Raw genomic sequence first — 15,916 nt, 5'->3', positions numbered from 1 at the left:
ATCTTAAGAGGTGAAGAGGGAGGGACTCTGGATCACACACACACACACACACACACACACACACACACACAGACAGACACTCACACAAAGGCGAAGCCAGAGGAAGAATTGGATGACACACTGAGGGACAGAGGGAGGGACTGAATTACCATAGAAACTACAGGCCTTGGTTGGACGGTTCAGAGAAGCACCAAAGAAAGGTGAAAGCTGAAGTGGTCAAACTGTCAAGGTCACTGATCAGGAAGATTTTCCAAGGACAGGATCATCACTGCTTACATCTGATATTTGTTTTTTTTTCAATATGACTTGATCTGGAAAAGCTTTATTTTTTCACCCACCTTTTGGAGCTCCTGACATATTACACTGAATTCTACGTATTTGACTTTTTCTTTTTAAAGTATTTTGTGCTGATTCTTCTGATGGGGAACAGATAGAGCAGGAGCCATATGGAGCAAAACTCATTGCTTGCACAGGTAAGCCCGTTCACCAACACCAGATTGCAGTGATGCAGGTATTTATGAGTTTTATTTATAGATGCAGCGCCTTTTACACCCACACTAAACTCCTAATGCATCTCTGACGGCTTGCCAGTTGCTATTTTGGTCCAAAGCCTTTGCAAAAGTACTAAGAAATGACAAGAACATTTAGTTTGTTAGACAATAGATATGCTTTTTTAACATATGTGGTGAAGAATTTGGAAAGTAAATCACTGGGGATCATGTTTAGAAATTAAATTGAATACTTTAAAAGGAAAAATGATCCTTAAACATTTTTTTTATTGAGATTGAATATGACTGCAGTGACAGTAGCTCACAGCAGATAATACATGAGGCTGGAGTGTGTATGTTCTGTGCCGGGCTTATTTCTCAGAAGCTGTTAGCTGGTGCTGGAAAGCCAAACCCTCTTGTGATCTTCCATGCGTCCTTCATCCAGAGAAGAGCTTTTATTCACACATGAACAGAAAAGCCTATCCTGTTGTTTTCCTTTTCTTTTCATGTTAGGATGCTCGCTGAATCTGGCGAGCGCAGCACTCCCATTTAAAAATTAACAAGTGTTCTTATCAATCCTCTCCCCAAGCTAGGATCCAGTGAACCCAGCCTGTACTCTGTGGTTTCATTAAAAGACTCTTTCTGGAGTTGCATTAACCATGTAGGCTGACTCTGGGCACACACCATATTCACTTGTATGTGCTTTATTTCATAATAGTGCTTGTTACAACTCTTAACTGTTAATGTAATAGCTTCCCATTTATGTATTAAACCATAAAAAATTTGCAGCAAGTAGTGTAATAATCCTGTTAATGTAATAAATTTGCCTGCAATGTAATAGGTTACCTACCATTAACTTAATAACTTTTTCCTTTTAACATAACTATTGCATTACTGTGTTTTGTTACATTAACAGGAAGGTTGAAATTTCAGATTTTCAGATTTAGCACCAAATAGGTGACTGTTCTATACTGAAATTTGACTAATAATAGATTATCAGTTCAGTTATTACATTTTTGAAAACTGAAAATTTCAGCCTTCTTTGTAGTCCATAGAAGATGAGGCGCCACACTCTCCATTAAAAGGTCGTCTTTATTTTTATATATTATATACAGTCCTGTGCAAAAGTCTTAGGCACATGTAAAAAAAAAAATCTGTAAAGCGAAGAGGCTTTCAAAAATAATGAAATCAAAAGTTTCTAAATCCAAAAAGAAATACTATAAAGAGCAGTCTACTGACTACACATAAATAAACATCTAAGACAAAATTTATACAAAAAGTCTAGGGTGCCTAAGACTTTTGCACAGTACTGTATATTTTTATATATTTTTTATTTATTGTTTCAGCCTTTGGGTGTGTAATTAAGCCCAACAATGTAATGATTATTACATTTACTGGAAAAGGTTATTACATTAATGTTAGGTAACGTATAAAACATATTACGTTAAAGGGATTATTACACCAGTTGCTGCAAATTATTATCATATGGATGGTTTACTACATTAATGCAGTTTGCTAAATACAACTAATACATGAGAATACAATGTCAGTCTCATATTCACTATCACAGGTGCTGTTTGATGACATCACACACCATGGTTTTAGCTTTCTTCTTGTTTCTAGCTTTGGGAGAGAATTATTGATCAGACTGTCCCAGGCTGTAAGAATAGAATTCTTAGATTGTGGTGACATAGCCAAATGTCTGGTGTGTGATGTAATTAGCTGTATTGTCCCTTTAATGACATGTCTTTATACGTCATGTTGTTGGTTCACACATGACCCATATTTACTTTAACTCTGTAGGTGTGAAGTGATGGCAACCCTGCTGATTGCTCACTGAACACACACACACACACACACACACACACACACACACACAGACACTCAATTGCACCTGTCGATGATCCTAATATGGAGGGGACAGGTGACAGCAAAGCATTCGACCAAGAGGTAAAGCATTGCCTAAATGAATGGTGTTTAGTTGAAAAAGATTGACTTTGATTGGATATTTGCTGTAGTTCCCGTATAGCTGACATAACATTAGATCAGATGAAACTTTATATAAATTGGATCGTTGCAGCAGAAAATAGTAAGAGGATGCAACAACAAAAAATAGAATATAAATAAGAATAGAGCAAATGAGGGGTATATAGATATACACAACCAATGATTTCAACACTAGAAAATGTTAAGTAGAAATGTATGAATGAAAAGTATGGATTGCAGCATTAAGAGTGTGCATGTGACAGCAGTAAAGCTGAGACAAATAAAGAATGAACGCAGAATATGCGCAATATAAAAATGTGGCAAAAATATCACATACATGCATAATGAATGAGATGGAAAAATTGCATGCAAAAACCATCGTAGGCTAGTAATGGTTCTTCTCATTCAGTCAATATAAGATAATCAAATCCTACAGTTACATACAACTTTTTCAATCGCAATTTACCACTGAAATTAGGTTATTTGGCAGCAATAAGGCTTGGGATCCTAAAAGGCAATGGAGCAAAAAAAGGAGCAAAGAATGTCATGTGTGAAAGGAGGGGTGAAAAGGAGTTAAGAAGGTCGGGGGTGACGGTAGGGTGACGATGTCAGGCATTGACCGAGAGATAGAGCGATGTACAGAGGGATGCATGGAGAGATCTAGGGGAAGTGTGGTTACTTATTGCTGAGTTAATGGGGTGAGAAGAGACTGATTCAGCAGCATACACTTGTACACAGGAAGGCAAACAACCACTGGGAATCAGCAACGTACCACGGGAGGGCAAACAACCCCGAGGAAGTTGTGCAAGGGGCCAGTCAACGGTCAAAACGGGGAGAGATTGGGGAGGTGGGAAGGGAGATGAATGATAAACTCGGCTAGCCATGATGCTTTCCATTCCTTCTGCTCCCTATGAACCGAGGAAAGAAAATTTAAAAGAACTAGTGCAGTGCCCGTTCAAAACATGCCTGTTCGGAACGGGCCGATTGCAGCTTTCTGGAGAACCGCTCATCCAAACAACTTCACACTCGACACTGCGCTTCCAGTCGCTTGCTTTGAGCCTCATTTATTAATAGCCCCAAGTTTATTAATATTGAACGTGTCGCGTGTACAATCCGACACCAATCTCGGAACCCATCGTCTATCGGTCTGACGACGATTAGACTCTGGGGGCGACGGCCAATATTTCGGGGGTTTCCGGTGTAGCCAGCGGACATCCGGGCCAAGACTTCCTCTTCCATGTGCCGGTCATTGTTTACAGTCCGATTAGCAACTTGAGATGTGAGAGTCGAACGTTTCTCCACACAACACACAAACATTGATACTTTTTGTAGGTGTTTTAGGTCCGGACGACATTTCGGCTAATCTCTATAAACAGATATCTGCATATGAGACGTCGTCTCTCAACTCCGACTCCATTCTCATGTCTCAAGTTGCTAATCGGACTGTAAACAATGAGCGGCGCACGGAAGAGGAAGTCTTGGCCCGGATGTCCGCTGGCTACACCGGAAAACCCCGAAATATTGGCCGTCGCCCCCAGAGTCTAATCGTGGTCAGACCGATAGACGATAGGTTCCGAGATTGATCCGATACGGCATGTCCTTGGGTCCCCAGCAATACACCCGCCAAGTGTGAAGTAGATCGGACGAACGGTTCTCGAGATTTGCGAAGGACACACATACAGACAGAGACTCCTTGCTTTATAGTATGATGATAGAACTTCTTCCAGGAGGATTTTACAAGACAGACAGTATATGAAGCTGAGATAATAAATTTGATGAGATCTACTGAACTTGTGAATGATTGTGGATGGATGACTAATCTCTCTCTTTCTCTAGGTGAAAACCCACTGATGGATCGGACCGTCTAAAATCGACCACAGAGGATCCGACATCAAACAAAAGCAAAGTCATAGATCGCAAAGAGTGTGAGGATGAAAGAGAAGAAGTCCCTCTACACCAGTGAAGGAATCCCAAATCCACGACCATGAAAACCACCGAATCCCTCACCATGGCCCCCCGAGGCGGAGCTCCTCCCGACATCAACGTCACCATACTCCATGCTCTCCTAAATTCCTCCTCCTCCTCTCATCCCTCCATCCCTCCACCCCCCTCCTGCAGCATAGACGAGTCCTACAAGTACATCTTCCTCCCCATCTGTTATTCCTTCACGTTCATGTTCAGCATCTCCCTCAACTCTGTGGTCCTCTACCGCTCCTTTCGGCGGACCAAGCGGTGGAACGCCTCGCTGATCTACATGGTCAACCTGGCCTCCACAGACTTCATGTACGGCCTGTCGCTGCCTTTTCTCGTCGCTAGTTACATCATGCGCGACCGCTGGGTCTTCGGGGACTTCATGTGCCGGCTGGTCCGTTTTCTCTTCTACTTTAACCTCTACTGCTCCATCTTCTTCCTCACCTGCATCTCTGTCCATAGGTATCTGGGTATCTGCCACCCGATGAAGATCATCACAATGGAGACCAAGAGGGCGGTGAAGTGGACCTGTGTCCTGGTTTGGGGCGTGGTGTTCGCTTTGACCTGCCCCATCTTCCGGTTCGCCCAGACCGGCCATGTGACTCGGCTGGCAGGGGCCAGCGGTGATACCGGCGGTGTTGACGGACTGAACCTCGAGCTATCGTCAATCAATGGCAATGGTAGCCATGGTAACTGGGGAGGGGTGGTTGAGGAGTACCAGAACTGTTGGGATGATGCCATAGATAAGGAGTTTTCGGACTATGTGCCCTATGGAATCATACTCCACTTGTTGGGCTTTTTTGTGCCATTTTCCATAATTGCTTGGTGCTACTCCCATGTCGTTCTGACCATATTTAGGACACTGCATTCCCAGCCGCTGTCCCACAGGGGTCAGAGAGAGGGAGAAAATGAGGGAGTGGGGAGTGGAGGAGGAGAAGGAGAAGGAGAAGGAGAAGGAGGGGTTGGAGGGAGAGGCAGTAGAGCTGGGATAGTTGGAGGAAGAGGAAGAAGAGGAAGCAATAGATTAGAAGGGGTACTGGGAAGAGATGCAGGGCTTTCAGTTTTCCTCGGTGCCCACTCCCCGTACGCCCATCGCCGACGTAAATCCATCAAGACCATCATCACCATCACCCTCCTGTTTGCTCTCTGCTTCTTCCCCTTCCACGTCACCAGAACCATCTTCCTCATCCTCAAAGTGACGAAGGGAGTCCCCTGTCACACTATGACCATGGTCTCCATGTGCTATAAGATCACTAGGCCCTTGGCCTCATTCAACGCATGGCTCAACGCTCTCCTTTACTTCCTGACTAAAGAGAAGGCCGGAGCTCACTGTTGCCAGGCAGCAAACAACAACGGTCAACAACATGGTGGGCTGCTATGGCCGCTGAGGATGATGGGAAAAGCAGGGGATGTGGAGGAGGGAGGGATAGAAGAAGGGATTGATGATAAGGAGAATAAAGACATGAAAAACACTCCAGTGTACATACACAGAGGACTGCCAAAAGTCAGATATACGGTGGAATGAGTTTGTTTTCATGATGAATGATTGAATGAATGAATGAATGAATGAATGAATGAATGAATGAATGAATGAATGAATTCAGGTACACTGTAGTGTCTTTGAATGAAAAACAAAAAAGTGGTTAACCATATGACAGAATGTAGCAAAAGTAATGATTCAAGAGGACCCAAGCAAGAAGCCTCGTAATAGGCCTTTTATTTCTAATTTGATGTGCCCAGTGCTGAGTGGATGGAATGATGACTGAATTGTGAATTGAAGTGGATGAATGCAGCATAGATGCACATGCAATACCTCATCATGGCGGAAATCTGTTAATGTCTTGATGGGTCTATATTTATATTTTGCAGAGTAGAAGTGCTTAGCCAAGATCAGCTTCCCTTTAGTTTCATCCATTGTGATCTGATAAGCAAAACGAAAGGCTCTACAGTCCATCAGCATGCCTGCTCCAAGACACCTGATAAAAAAAATTAACCGCTAAAACCAAAGGAATGCCTACTAACAACCTCCTGACAAGAATGGCGAACACCAACTGATAATTTTAATTTGTTCTTTTTAGTCTATTTGATGGATTATATCATTTTATGAAAATTCAGAAAATTACATTACATTTGTATTGTTTTTTACATTATATGAATCACTGATTTTTCAATGCCAAGCCATCTCCCTGCCCCCAAGTTTACAATTAGCCTACTGATGGAGAATAATGACGGAAGCAAACTGATTGATTGAGTTTAAGAGTGATTGCTACTAGTGTGAACTGAAATTATGAACTGCCTTGTGTAAAATGAAATATTAGAAAGGAATGTTTCTCATGAATTTGAATCTGGAGTTCTTGTTCTTTGTTCTGCAAAAATGTGGTTGTATCCTACAATATTGAGAAAAAAATATACATTCTAATTAAATTTAACAATGGTTCAGCACCCAAAATGGATCAAGAGGATATTTTTGTGGGTCCCCACATGACTGTATTGCTAGAGTTAGAAGGGTAGAATTAATCAGTGTCAGTGGCAGCCATGTTAGCGCCACATTTCTGCTTCATGGCTCATAGGCCCTTGTCACAAACATGGCTGCCGTACCTCTGCAGGGTATAGATCGGTCTCACCATTGCCAGCAATGTTAAAAAGCAAACTTTCTGTCACCCATAACTCTGTGATCACTCATTTTGTGTTTCAATATAATGTATAACACAATACTGGTGTTGTCACTATTTCTGTTTCTGTTGTCAGACGACTGCGCAACTATAAAATAAGTGATTTGATCGAGGGTCACAAAATGCTAACAGTACAGAAATTAGCGTTAGCCTTGGTTAGCCAGTTAGCATTTTGTGACCCTCAATCACAGTTATTTGTGCAGTCGTCTGACAACAGAAACAGAAAGATCTGTCAGTGACAACACCTGTATTGTGTTATACACTATGTTGAAACACAAAATAAGTGATCACAGACAGAGTTATGGGCGACAGAAAGTTGGCTTTTTAACACTGCTGGCAATGGTGAGAACTGAGCTTTACCCTGTGGAAGTACGGCAGCCATGTTTGAGAAAAAGGCCTGTTATGACACAGGGGGGAATCCTACCAAGAAGACAGCAAAGCAGGAGGAAAGACAAAACAGAGGCAAACTCAGCCAGAGCAACTGGATTGATGTTGATCCGTAACATTAGCTAGTGTTAGCAGTCAGTTACTTGTTGGTAACGTTACATTTATCTCCAACTACACCAACTACATCTAATACTGATTAATTGTCAGCATGCAGCCTTTATCTTTACTTCATCATGACAATGTTTAATTTTAATTTGTCTTTTATTCTTTTTATACTTTGTGTCTTTTCTTTTTTAGTATTTTTTTTATCTGTTAATTCTTTTGGATGCTTGTGTTATTTATTCTATTCCTTTTTTTCTATTGCTTCTGTTTTTATGTAAAGCAATTTGTAAACTGCTTTTAGAGAAGTGCTATATAAATAAAGTTTATCATATTAATTATTATTATTTACTACTAAATGCTAACATTATGCTTCATATCCTTACTGGCAGATTGTGTATGTTAGCTGTGTCTGCTAGCTAATGCTAGAATTAGCTGGCTTTAACTGTTTAAAACTAATTGTTAAACTTGTTTTCACATAACTTATAACTTACATAATAAACTTATTTGATTTGGAGATAAATCTAACTTAGCTGAATGCTAACATTAGCTAACAAATATGGATTAACATCAGTCCAGCTGCTGTGGTCTTTGAATTGGACCTTCTCCAGCTCTGTTTATCCCTCCACAATATTCAAGGATCATTTTGGTGTATATTTAAATTTTCTGTCCAAAGACCAGTTGAGTTTCCCTCTGTTTCCATCTGCTTCACGGTTTTCATGGTAGGGTTTCCCGCCTGAAGTATGACATAAATCAGAAATGGCGGCCAGGTGAGTAAAGTGAATTGTTACATGTTTACACATGTTTACAGCCAACAATTCTTAGGCCTAGAGAAGGGGCAGAAACATGGCACCCGTATGGCCAAACTGAACAATGCTGTGTTCTGAAAGGTCAATGCCACTGAAGCTGATTTCAATCAAAAGTCCCATATGGTGTAAAACTGTATTTCCCTTGCCTTTTTTGATTATAAAGCAGTTGGATGGTCTATCTAAACATGGTGAAAGTATCAAAACGCACGGTCGCCAACTAAATCCACACAATCCATATTAGAAAAGCGAGCCTCTAAACGAGTCGTTTGGACTTCCGTAACTTTGTGGCGTCACAAAGGTTCGCTCATTATCATTTTTGTAAGAAATAATAGACTAACAAAGTGTTTTTTTCAAAGCGGTTGAGCAGTTGTCACTGTTTATTACCGGAGAGTTTTCCCTACCTGTAGCTGCCTCTCTGTGGTGTCTCACCTTTCACTCGTGAAACGGTTAGCCAATCAGAACAGAGGGACTGTTAATATTAATGAGCCTTAAAGGCACAGCGACAGAAACAGCCTGTTCTAGGTAAGGCTCAGAGAGATGCTGGAAAATGAACGTGTATAAATGGATTGAGAGTGTTTTTGGTTCATGACATCACACAAACAGCTTTGAATGGACCACAAGACATAAAACAAAACACTGGAAAGTGTAGAATATGGGACCTTTAATGGCTCTGAATACACCACCATGAGGACTTATTCCATCACATCAGCAGTTGGCTATCTGGGAGGGCAAAGAATAGATGTCTGTAATCAAATGACATGTACAGTTTATGTAGTATGTTAGTATTTGTTGCAGTGGATTATATTTATAGAAAATGATTGCAATGCAGGCTAATAAGAATACCAAGAATACCTCAGGCAAATCTAATGAGTATCATGATGGTGGTATTTGCATGATAGACTGATATAAATTCACATTTTACATTATTTTATTTGTGTAATCTAGAGTAGTTGTCACACACATTCCAGGATTGTGTCAATTTCAATTGAAATATTTTTGATTACTTTGAATGTATGCTTTAATCTGCTTGGAGTTATCATGATTGTTTTGGGTCCACGTAGTTTCATAAGCCAGGCTTTGTTCCAAGGTGATCACAGCATGCAAGGTAGTCTGGTTTACAAGACTAGGATCCCTACACTTAGAAAACTGAGTCCAGCTCAGTGGATTGAGATGGGACCAGCACACAAGAACAAAGTGGTTGTTCTTGACAGGTTCAGGCTCAAGTTCAGCAAAAATTCTGTGAATAATAATCTGACCCAGGTCTGGTAGGCCTGATATGCGCTTCATGGGAGTGTATCTATGTTCCCAGGGTCCTATGTTCCCAGGGTCCTATGTTTAACCCTGACCCTAACCCTAACTAACCATATTAAGCGAATACAGAGCTGTGGAACATCTTTTTCAGGTTCCCATTGTGTGCTATATAGAGCTGGAGAACATAGGACCCTGGTAACATAGGACCTTGGGAACATAGGACCCTGGGAACATAGGACCCTGGGAACATCGGACCCTGGGAACATAGGCATGACTCCCCCTTGATCATCGTGTGTAATATTTCCTGTTTATCTACTGCCTGCTGCCGTTTGGGCCACGTTGAGTAGGAATATGTCAGGATTAAACATGTTTATTGTAAGCATAGACTTCTTGAGTGAAGGAGTGTGTGTGTGTGTGTGTGTGTGTGATTCATCTGAACACAATCTAAAGGTCAACAGCTTTAAGTGAATGTACTTTTTAGTGACACCGAATTACAAGTCCTGCTGTGCACGTGTACACACACATACACATACACACACACACACACACGGTAAAAAAAAAAGAAAGAAAGAAGCACAAAGAAGCACATCCTCAAGTCTGGGAAAATGAAAACCTCCCACTCACCCATCAATCACAGTCCCTCCTCCATTTCTCTGGAAGAGTTGTGTGTACACTGCAGAGGTCATGAGGTCAAAAACACTTTGCAGGCAAACAAATGTATTTGTTTGATCAGGATTTCTTCTTAAACTGTGAAGAGGATTGCAGCCTTGTTCCTGGTGCCTCCCCACATGCAAAACTAAATTTATGCCACTCGGGACCCAGTGTACTTTGGAGTTTGCTATCGTGAGCATGAATGAAATGATAGTAGGCCTACCTTGTTTATGACAGTTGAGATTAGGCAGTGTTATAGTGTCACAAACCAATAGTTTTTGATATTTGTCATATCATCAGGTGTTTTAGATCAGTGGTTCTCAACCTTTTTCATATCAAGGACCCCTAATTTAGTCCACATTTGGGCCCCGGACCCCCCATTTGATAAGACTTTGTCTCTCAAACCCATAATATGTTTACTATTAGATATGATTTTGTGCAGAATCCCATGACTATCTGTATTGTAGGTAGAGAGAACAGTGAAACTATGATCAAAAAAGTCATTCTCCTACATTTTCTAATTGTGTTAATTTGTAAATTGAATTAATGGTGAAGTTTAACAATTCATCAATTTGCTGGGGACCCCCTGGAACTCTCTCAAGGACCCCTGGTGGTCCCCGGACCCCACGTTGAGAACCACTGTTTTAGATGAATAAGATATCAAATTTTGAGATATGTTTGAAAATGGTATTTACTGTATGTTGCCTCCAAGCATATTACAAGCAAGAACCTTTTCTTAAATAAAAAAGGAAATACTACCAAAATTAAGAATTCAAACAGTCCAGTGAATATTTGTTAATCCCTATATAATATAATAACTCTCTGAGTATCAAGAAAAACTGATGCAACAGCCTGGACCAACTGATGGAAAAGCATGGAGACACTTCATAGAAAACGAATGGGAAGCTCAACTGAGCTTCATATTGCAGTAGCACTATCAGTCTGTATGATATCAGGGCAGGACAAATTCTTCTCAGAGTCAGAGTTAATATAGTTTAGTTAGTTTTCTGTGTGGCTTTGGTAGTTGTAGTTTAGCTTTTCTTTTTTCTTTTACAAATGTTTTGTTTGTAACAGGTATTGTGTAATAGAAACAATAAATCAAATTATAAATATAATATAATATATAATATAAATCACATCCTCAACTAACTTAAAATTAGGACCACTTGGTGTCATGATGCACAAATTAAATGCACAAGCAGACTCAACAGTAATCTGAATTAAGGGACATTTTCTCCCAGCTGTTGTCAACAAGTTGTGCACATGCCATTAGCAACGCTGGGACTTCCTCAGAGAGCGAGACGTGCTCATGGGAACCCAACAAGTCTGTCTACATGATAGCGCCATCTCATGCTGTACTATAGCATTCAACACAAATAGTCAAAACTTCTTGAAGATTTCCTACCAGTGACCATACCGACACCAGAATTTAATTTGGGCAAATAGGGTGAAGCTACACCAGTGATTCTCAACCTTTTTCGTATCAAGGACCCCTAATTTAGTCCACATTAGAGCCACGGACCCCCATTTGATGAGATCTGAAAATATTTTTATTGTCACATATGATTTTGGCCAGAATTCCATGACTATCTGTATTGTAGGTAGAGAGATAACAGAGAAACTATGATCAAAACAGTCATTCTTCTACATTCTCTAATTGTGTTAATTTCTTGTAAATAAAATAATGGTGAAGTTTAACAATTCATCAATTTGCTGGGGACCCCCTGGAACCCCCTCAAGGACCCCTAGTGGTCCCCGGAGCCCACGTTGAGAACCACTGAGCTACAGTGTCTCAGTTAGGAAGATAGGAGGCTCTTCTTTGTTGGAGCCCCACTTTGTGATTTAAGCTGATAAAACAGGTGGAATTTCACAGTCAAATATTGCCTAGTGCAGCTTTAATACATTATATCTGATCAGGTATGGAGAAGCTACTGTGAACATGTAGTTTTCCAAGCTACTAGTTAGTTCACATTGGAAGAAATTGGACTACAACAAAGCTTTCCTCAAGACAAAAGTTTTGTTAAATAAACTTTACTTTGTAAACTGGACTTGGTATACTCTACATTTCATACGCTGAGCTGACAATGACCGATTTTGTCAACCTAACAAATGAACATTATGCTGCCTTCAAGGTGCTGTTGGAAATATCAGAATTACAAGTTAAGCGTGTATGAATGATATAAACAAGGGGTAAATATGACAGGGAAAATCTGGTCCCCAAGGTACTGAGATGTGACGTTTATGGGCAGAGAGCATGAAATCTTGTCAACAACTGATGGTAAAAGTGATGTTTGTTTTTTTTATTCTATTTTGAATTAAAATATATCACCTCATATATAAAATCCCAACTACTGACAAAAAAATAAAAGAATAAATAGGATATTATAGGCCTATATCTCTAATAATACTTTGTTCTACATGTGTCCATATTGTGAGAAGTATCTGTGAGTGAGTTGTGGTGGCCAGTTTGGGTCAACTTTCCAGGACATTTTTTTTTTTCATCCCACTCCACCACTGAGTATGCTATATCAGTGATTCTCAACCTTTTTCATACCACAGACCCCTAATTTAGTCCACATTAGAGCCACGGACCCACATTTGATCGATAGAGAGAATATTTTTATTGTCAGATATGATTTTGTCCAGAATTCCATGACTATCTGTATTGTAGGTAGAGAGATAACAGAGAAACTATGATCAAAACAGTCATTCTTCTACATTCTCTAATTGTGTTAACTTCTTGTAAATTAAATAATGCTGAAGTTTAACAATTTATCAATTTGCTGGGGACCCCCTGAAACCCTCTCAAGGACCCCTGGTGGTCCCCGGACCCCACATTGAGAACCACTATGCTATATCAGTCATTATTGCTGTGGTACACTGTGTAGTTAAAGCTGGGGTAGGCTGGGGTAGATAGCTTGGACCCAGGCTAATTGAACATGTTGCTCCTGTTGTCATATGGGGACACACCAGAACTCGGCCACCACTGATTTTGGGCCCTGACCCATAATTTGAGGAACAAGGTCCTACAGCCAAGGAATAACATTTAAAAGTGCTATAGAGCCACATGTGACCTTACTGTGTTGGCTTCAAACTCTCTCCTTTGTCTCCCCATGTGTTCCCCTAAATTCAGCTGTTTCAGTGAACTCTCAAAACAGAACATGTATTATTGTCTTAATAAAGAAGTGCTTGTGGTGAGAAAGTAACAGAGGGAGAAGACTAGTGCCTCTACTTTGTCCTTCCGTTAACTCTGATGAGCAGGTGGCCAATGGACCATGAAGACTTCCACCTCAAAAATGTTGCTGCTTCGCTTTTAGCTTTTGATCTTTTGGTTGTGAATGATTAAGTCGAGTTACAGTTGTGCAATAATGTGACCTGCTGCTGCATTGGTGGAAACTCTAGTAGGCCATACACATTCTGTCTGATTAATATATTAGCCTTTCAGGAAGTGATTAGTAAACATCATAAAAAATATAGATGTTCAGGAAGTGTTTGAAGCCTATGCTGACATACAGAGTCATCTGTGATTAAGTGCTTGTTTATTACAGATGCAATTACAGGTCAAAACAAGGTGACAGTTGTTACAGATGGCCCTGATTGATCTGCATCATTGGTGAATGATGACATATTTACTAATTATCACTATAATCATTGTTATTATTATTATTATCATTATTATAATTATGAGTAGTAGTAACCCTACCCACAATTTAGCAGCAAAGATCAATTCAAAGTGACTGTTGCTTGGACGGCAAGCACACTTTAAATTTTCTTCAGAAAATTTAGCCTTTTCTAGTTATTATTATTATTAGTATTATTATTAGTATTATTATTATTATGATGAGTAGTAGTAGTTGTAGTAGCCCTGCTATTAGTATTAGTAGTAGTGGTAGTAGCAGTAGTAAGTAGTTGTAGCAGAAGCATTGGTAGTACTAGTAGCAATAGTAACTAGTAGTCGTATTAATAGTCATGCTAGTAATAGTAGCAATAGCAGCAGTAGTAGTAGTAACAGTAGTGATAGTAGCAGTAGGCCTACTAGTAATAGTAAGTAATAGTAGCAGCAGTAGTAGTAATAGTAGTAGTAATAGAAGCAGCAGCAATAGCAGTAGTACTAGAAGTATGTAATAGTAATAGAAATAGTAAGTTAATTATCATAGTTGTAGACATAGAATTAGCTTGTAGTAACTAATTGTATAGCAGGATTACTAGTAATAATAGTAATAGTGGTAGTAATCCTAGCACACACACACACACACACACACACACACACACAAACACACACAAACACACACACACAGCGTCTGCAGGGGGAGACACTGCCCTCCTCTCTCTTGCTGACTTCCCGGCTGTTGGAAATTCAAAACACAACCGCCTGTCTAATCTCCCGTCCTGCACCACGCCTGGAACAGCCGCTGACGGTTATTTTAATTAAACATAAAAAATAAATAAAAATCACAGAAGCGATATTATACGAAACCAGGCACCAATATCGATTCGGCCGAGCGACAGGCACATTTTGCAATAGGTGAAATAATGCTGTGTGCGTGTTTGAATTTCTATTTATTTTTTTGTGTCTGTGACGGCTGTGTGGAGAGCCGCTGAGCAGAGCAGTTGGCGCCACTTTCAAACCCTCCACTGACACAGAACGAGAGCCCGGCTTCAAATACATTTTACACACCACTTTATTCCACTTTTTCTTAATAACATTTAGACGAGGAATATTTTCACACGCTTTTTTTTCTTCCTCTTTTGGACATTTCCCACCCCCCCCTCAAAGGTAAGCATTTCGATCATTAAACGGTTTTTTTTTGTTTTTGTTTTTTTCGTTAAGATATTGTAGGTTTATTTGAGTTAGTTTAGTTTTTTCTACACAGATATAGTTCAGGGATTTTGAAAATAGTGAAGTGGTTTGTTCGGGCGAGAGTGTATTAGCTGCTTCAGCCTACATTTTGTGTGTTAGGCTAACGTACATAGTAAGCAGTCTAACCTCCTGCTTGGCTGTAGTTACTACTGTTTGAAACAAAGGCTGCTTTTGCTTTAACGACAAGGGTTTTCTGTCGGCCAGCTGCTAGTTTTCCCTTTGTCGGGTTCAGGCGGGTCGGTTGAATAAGTTGTAGCCTATTTCTCTATATAACATTGGAGGAATTGTTTTATATTTCTCTACAAAAGAGCTTTAGGAGATAACTAAGTAAGCGGACACTCCCCCAGTAGTACCAGCCCCCTCCCCAAAGACCCCAGCCCACCCCGTCTAGTCCCACTAAATACACTGCATAATTTGACTTTAACCGTATTAAAAACGAGCGATAAACGAGTAAATTAGAGACTAAAAATCGAAGAAAAATTATTACGCATAGTTTCGACGATTCGTTAAAAAAAAAGAGGTTCGACGAAGTTAGTCACCGTCTGTTAGGCTAACTGCAAAAAACCCTCTGAGTCAGCAGTTTTGAAGCCAGCCCCTGCCATCTTGCCATTACATTAGCAGACTGTTTAGAGTTTAGAAATATTTCCACAATTCGTACAGACTCGGTATTATGAGCGAACTGATCGAAACCTAACGAAATCCACCGCAGATGTCTATTACTTTCGACCCAGATAATTCGAG

At 40.2% G+C, this 15,916-nt stretch overlaps 1 protein-coding gene across 1 annotated transcript; it reads left to right on the top strand.

Annotated features, from left to right (window-relative positions):
* The first annotated feature begins 234 nt into the window (after positions 1-234).
* Positions 235-6,216, top strand: LOC139658032 (P2Y purinoceptor 3). The gene is made up of 2 exons (XM_071536050.1): positions 235-473; positions 4,311-6,216. Exon 2 carries the CDS (start codon positions 4,459-4,461, stop codon positions 5,968-5,970), a length of 1,512 nt encoding a protein of 503 aa, XP_071392151.1. The 5' UTR covers positions 235-473; positions 4,311-4,458; the 3' UTR covers positions 5,971-6,216.
* Positions 6,217-15,916: the final 9,700 nt, after the last annotated feature.

This window comes from Centroberyx affinis, unplaced genomic scaffold, assembly GCF_046629955.1.
Source record: "Centroberyx affinis isolate AG114_WGS23_722 - 3 ecotype Tasmania unplaced genomic scaffold, CSIRO-AGI_Caff_v1 ptg002816l_1, whole genome shotgun sequence".
NCBI classification, from domain to species: Eukaryota; Metazoa; Chordata; class Actinopteri; order Beryciformes; family Berycidae; genus Centroberyx; species Centroberyx affinis.
This window is presented reverse-complemented; position numbering and strand designations above follow the sequence as displayed.

Excerpts from the sequence above, each read along its gene's own strand:
- LOC139658032 (XM_071536050.1), top strand. The coding sequence starts at position 4,459 with ATGAAAACCACCGAATCCCTCACCATGGCCCCCCGAGGCGGAGCTCCT.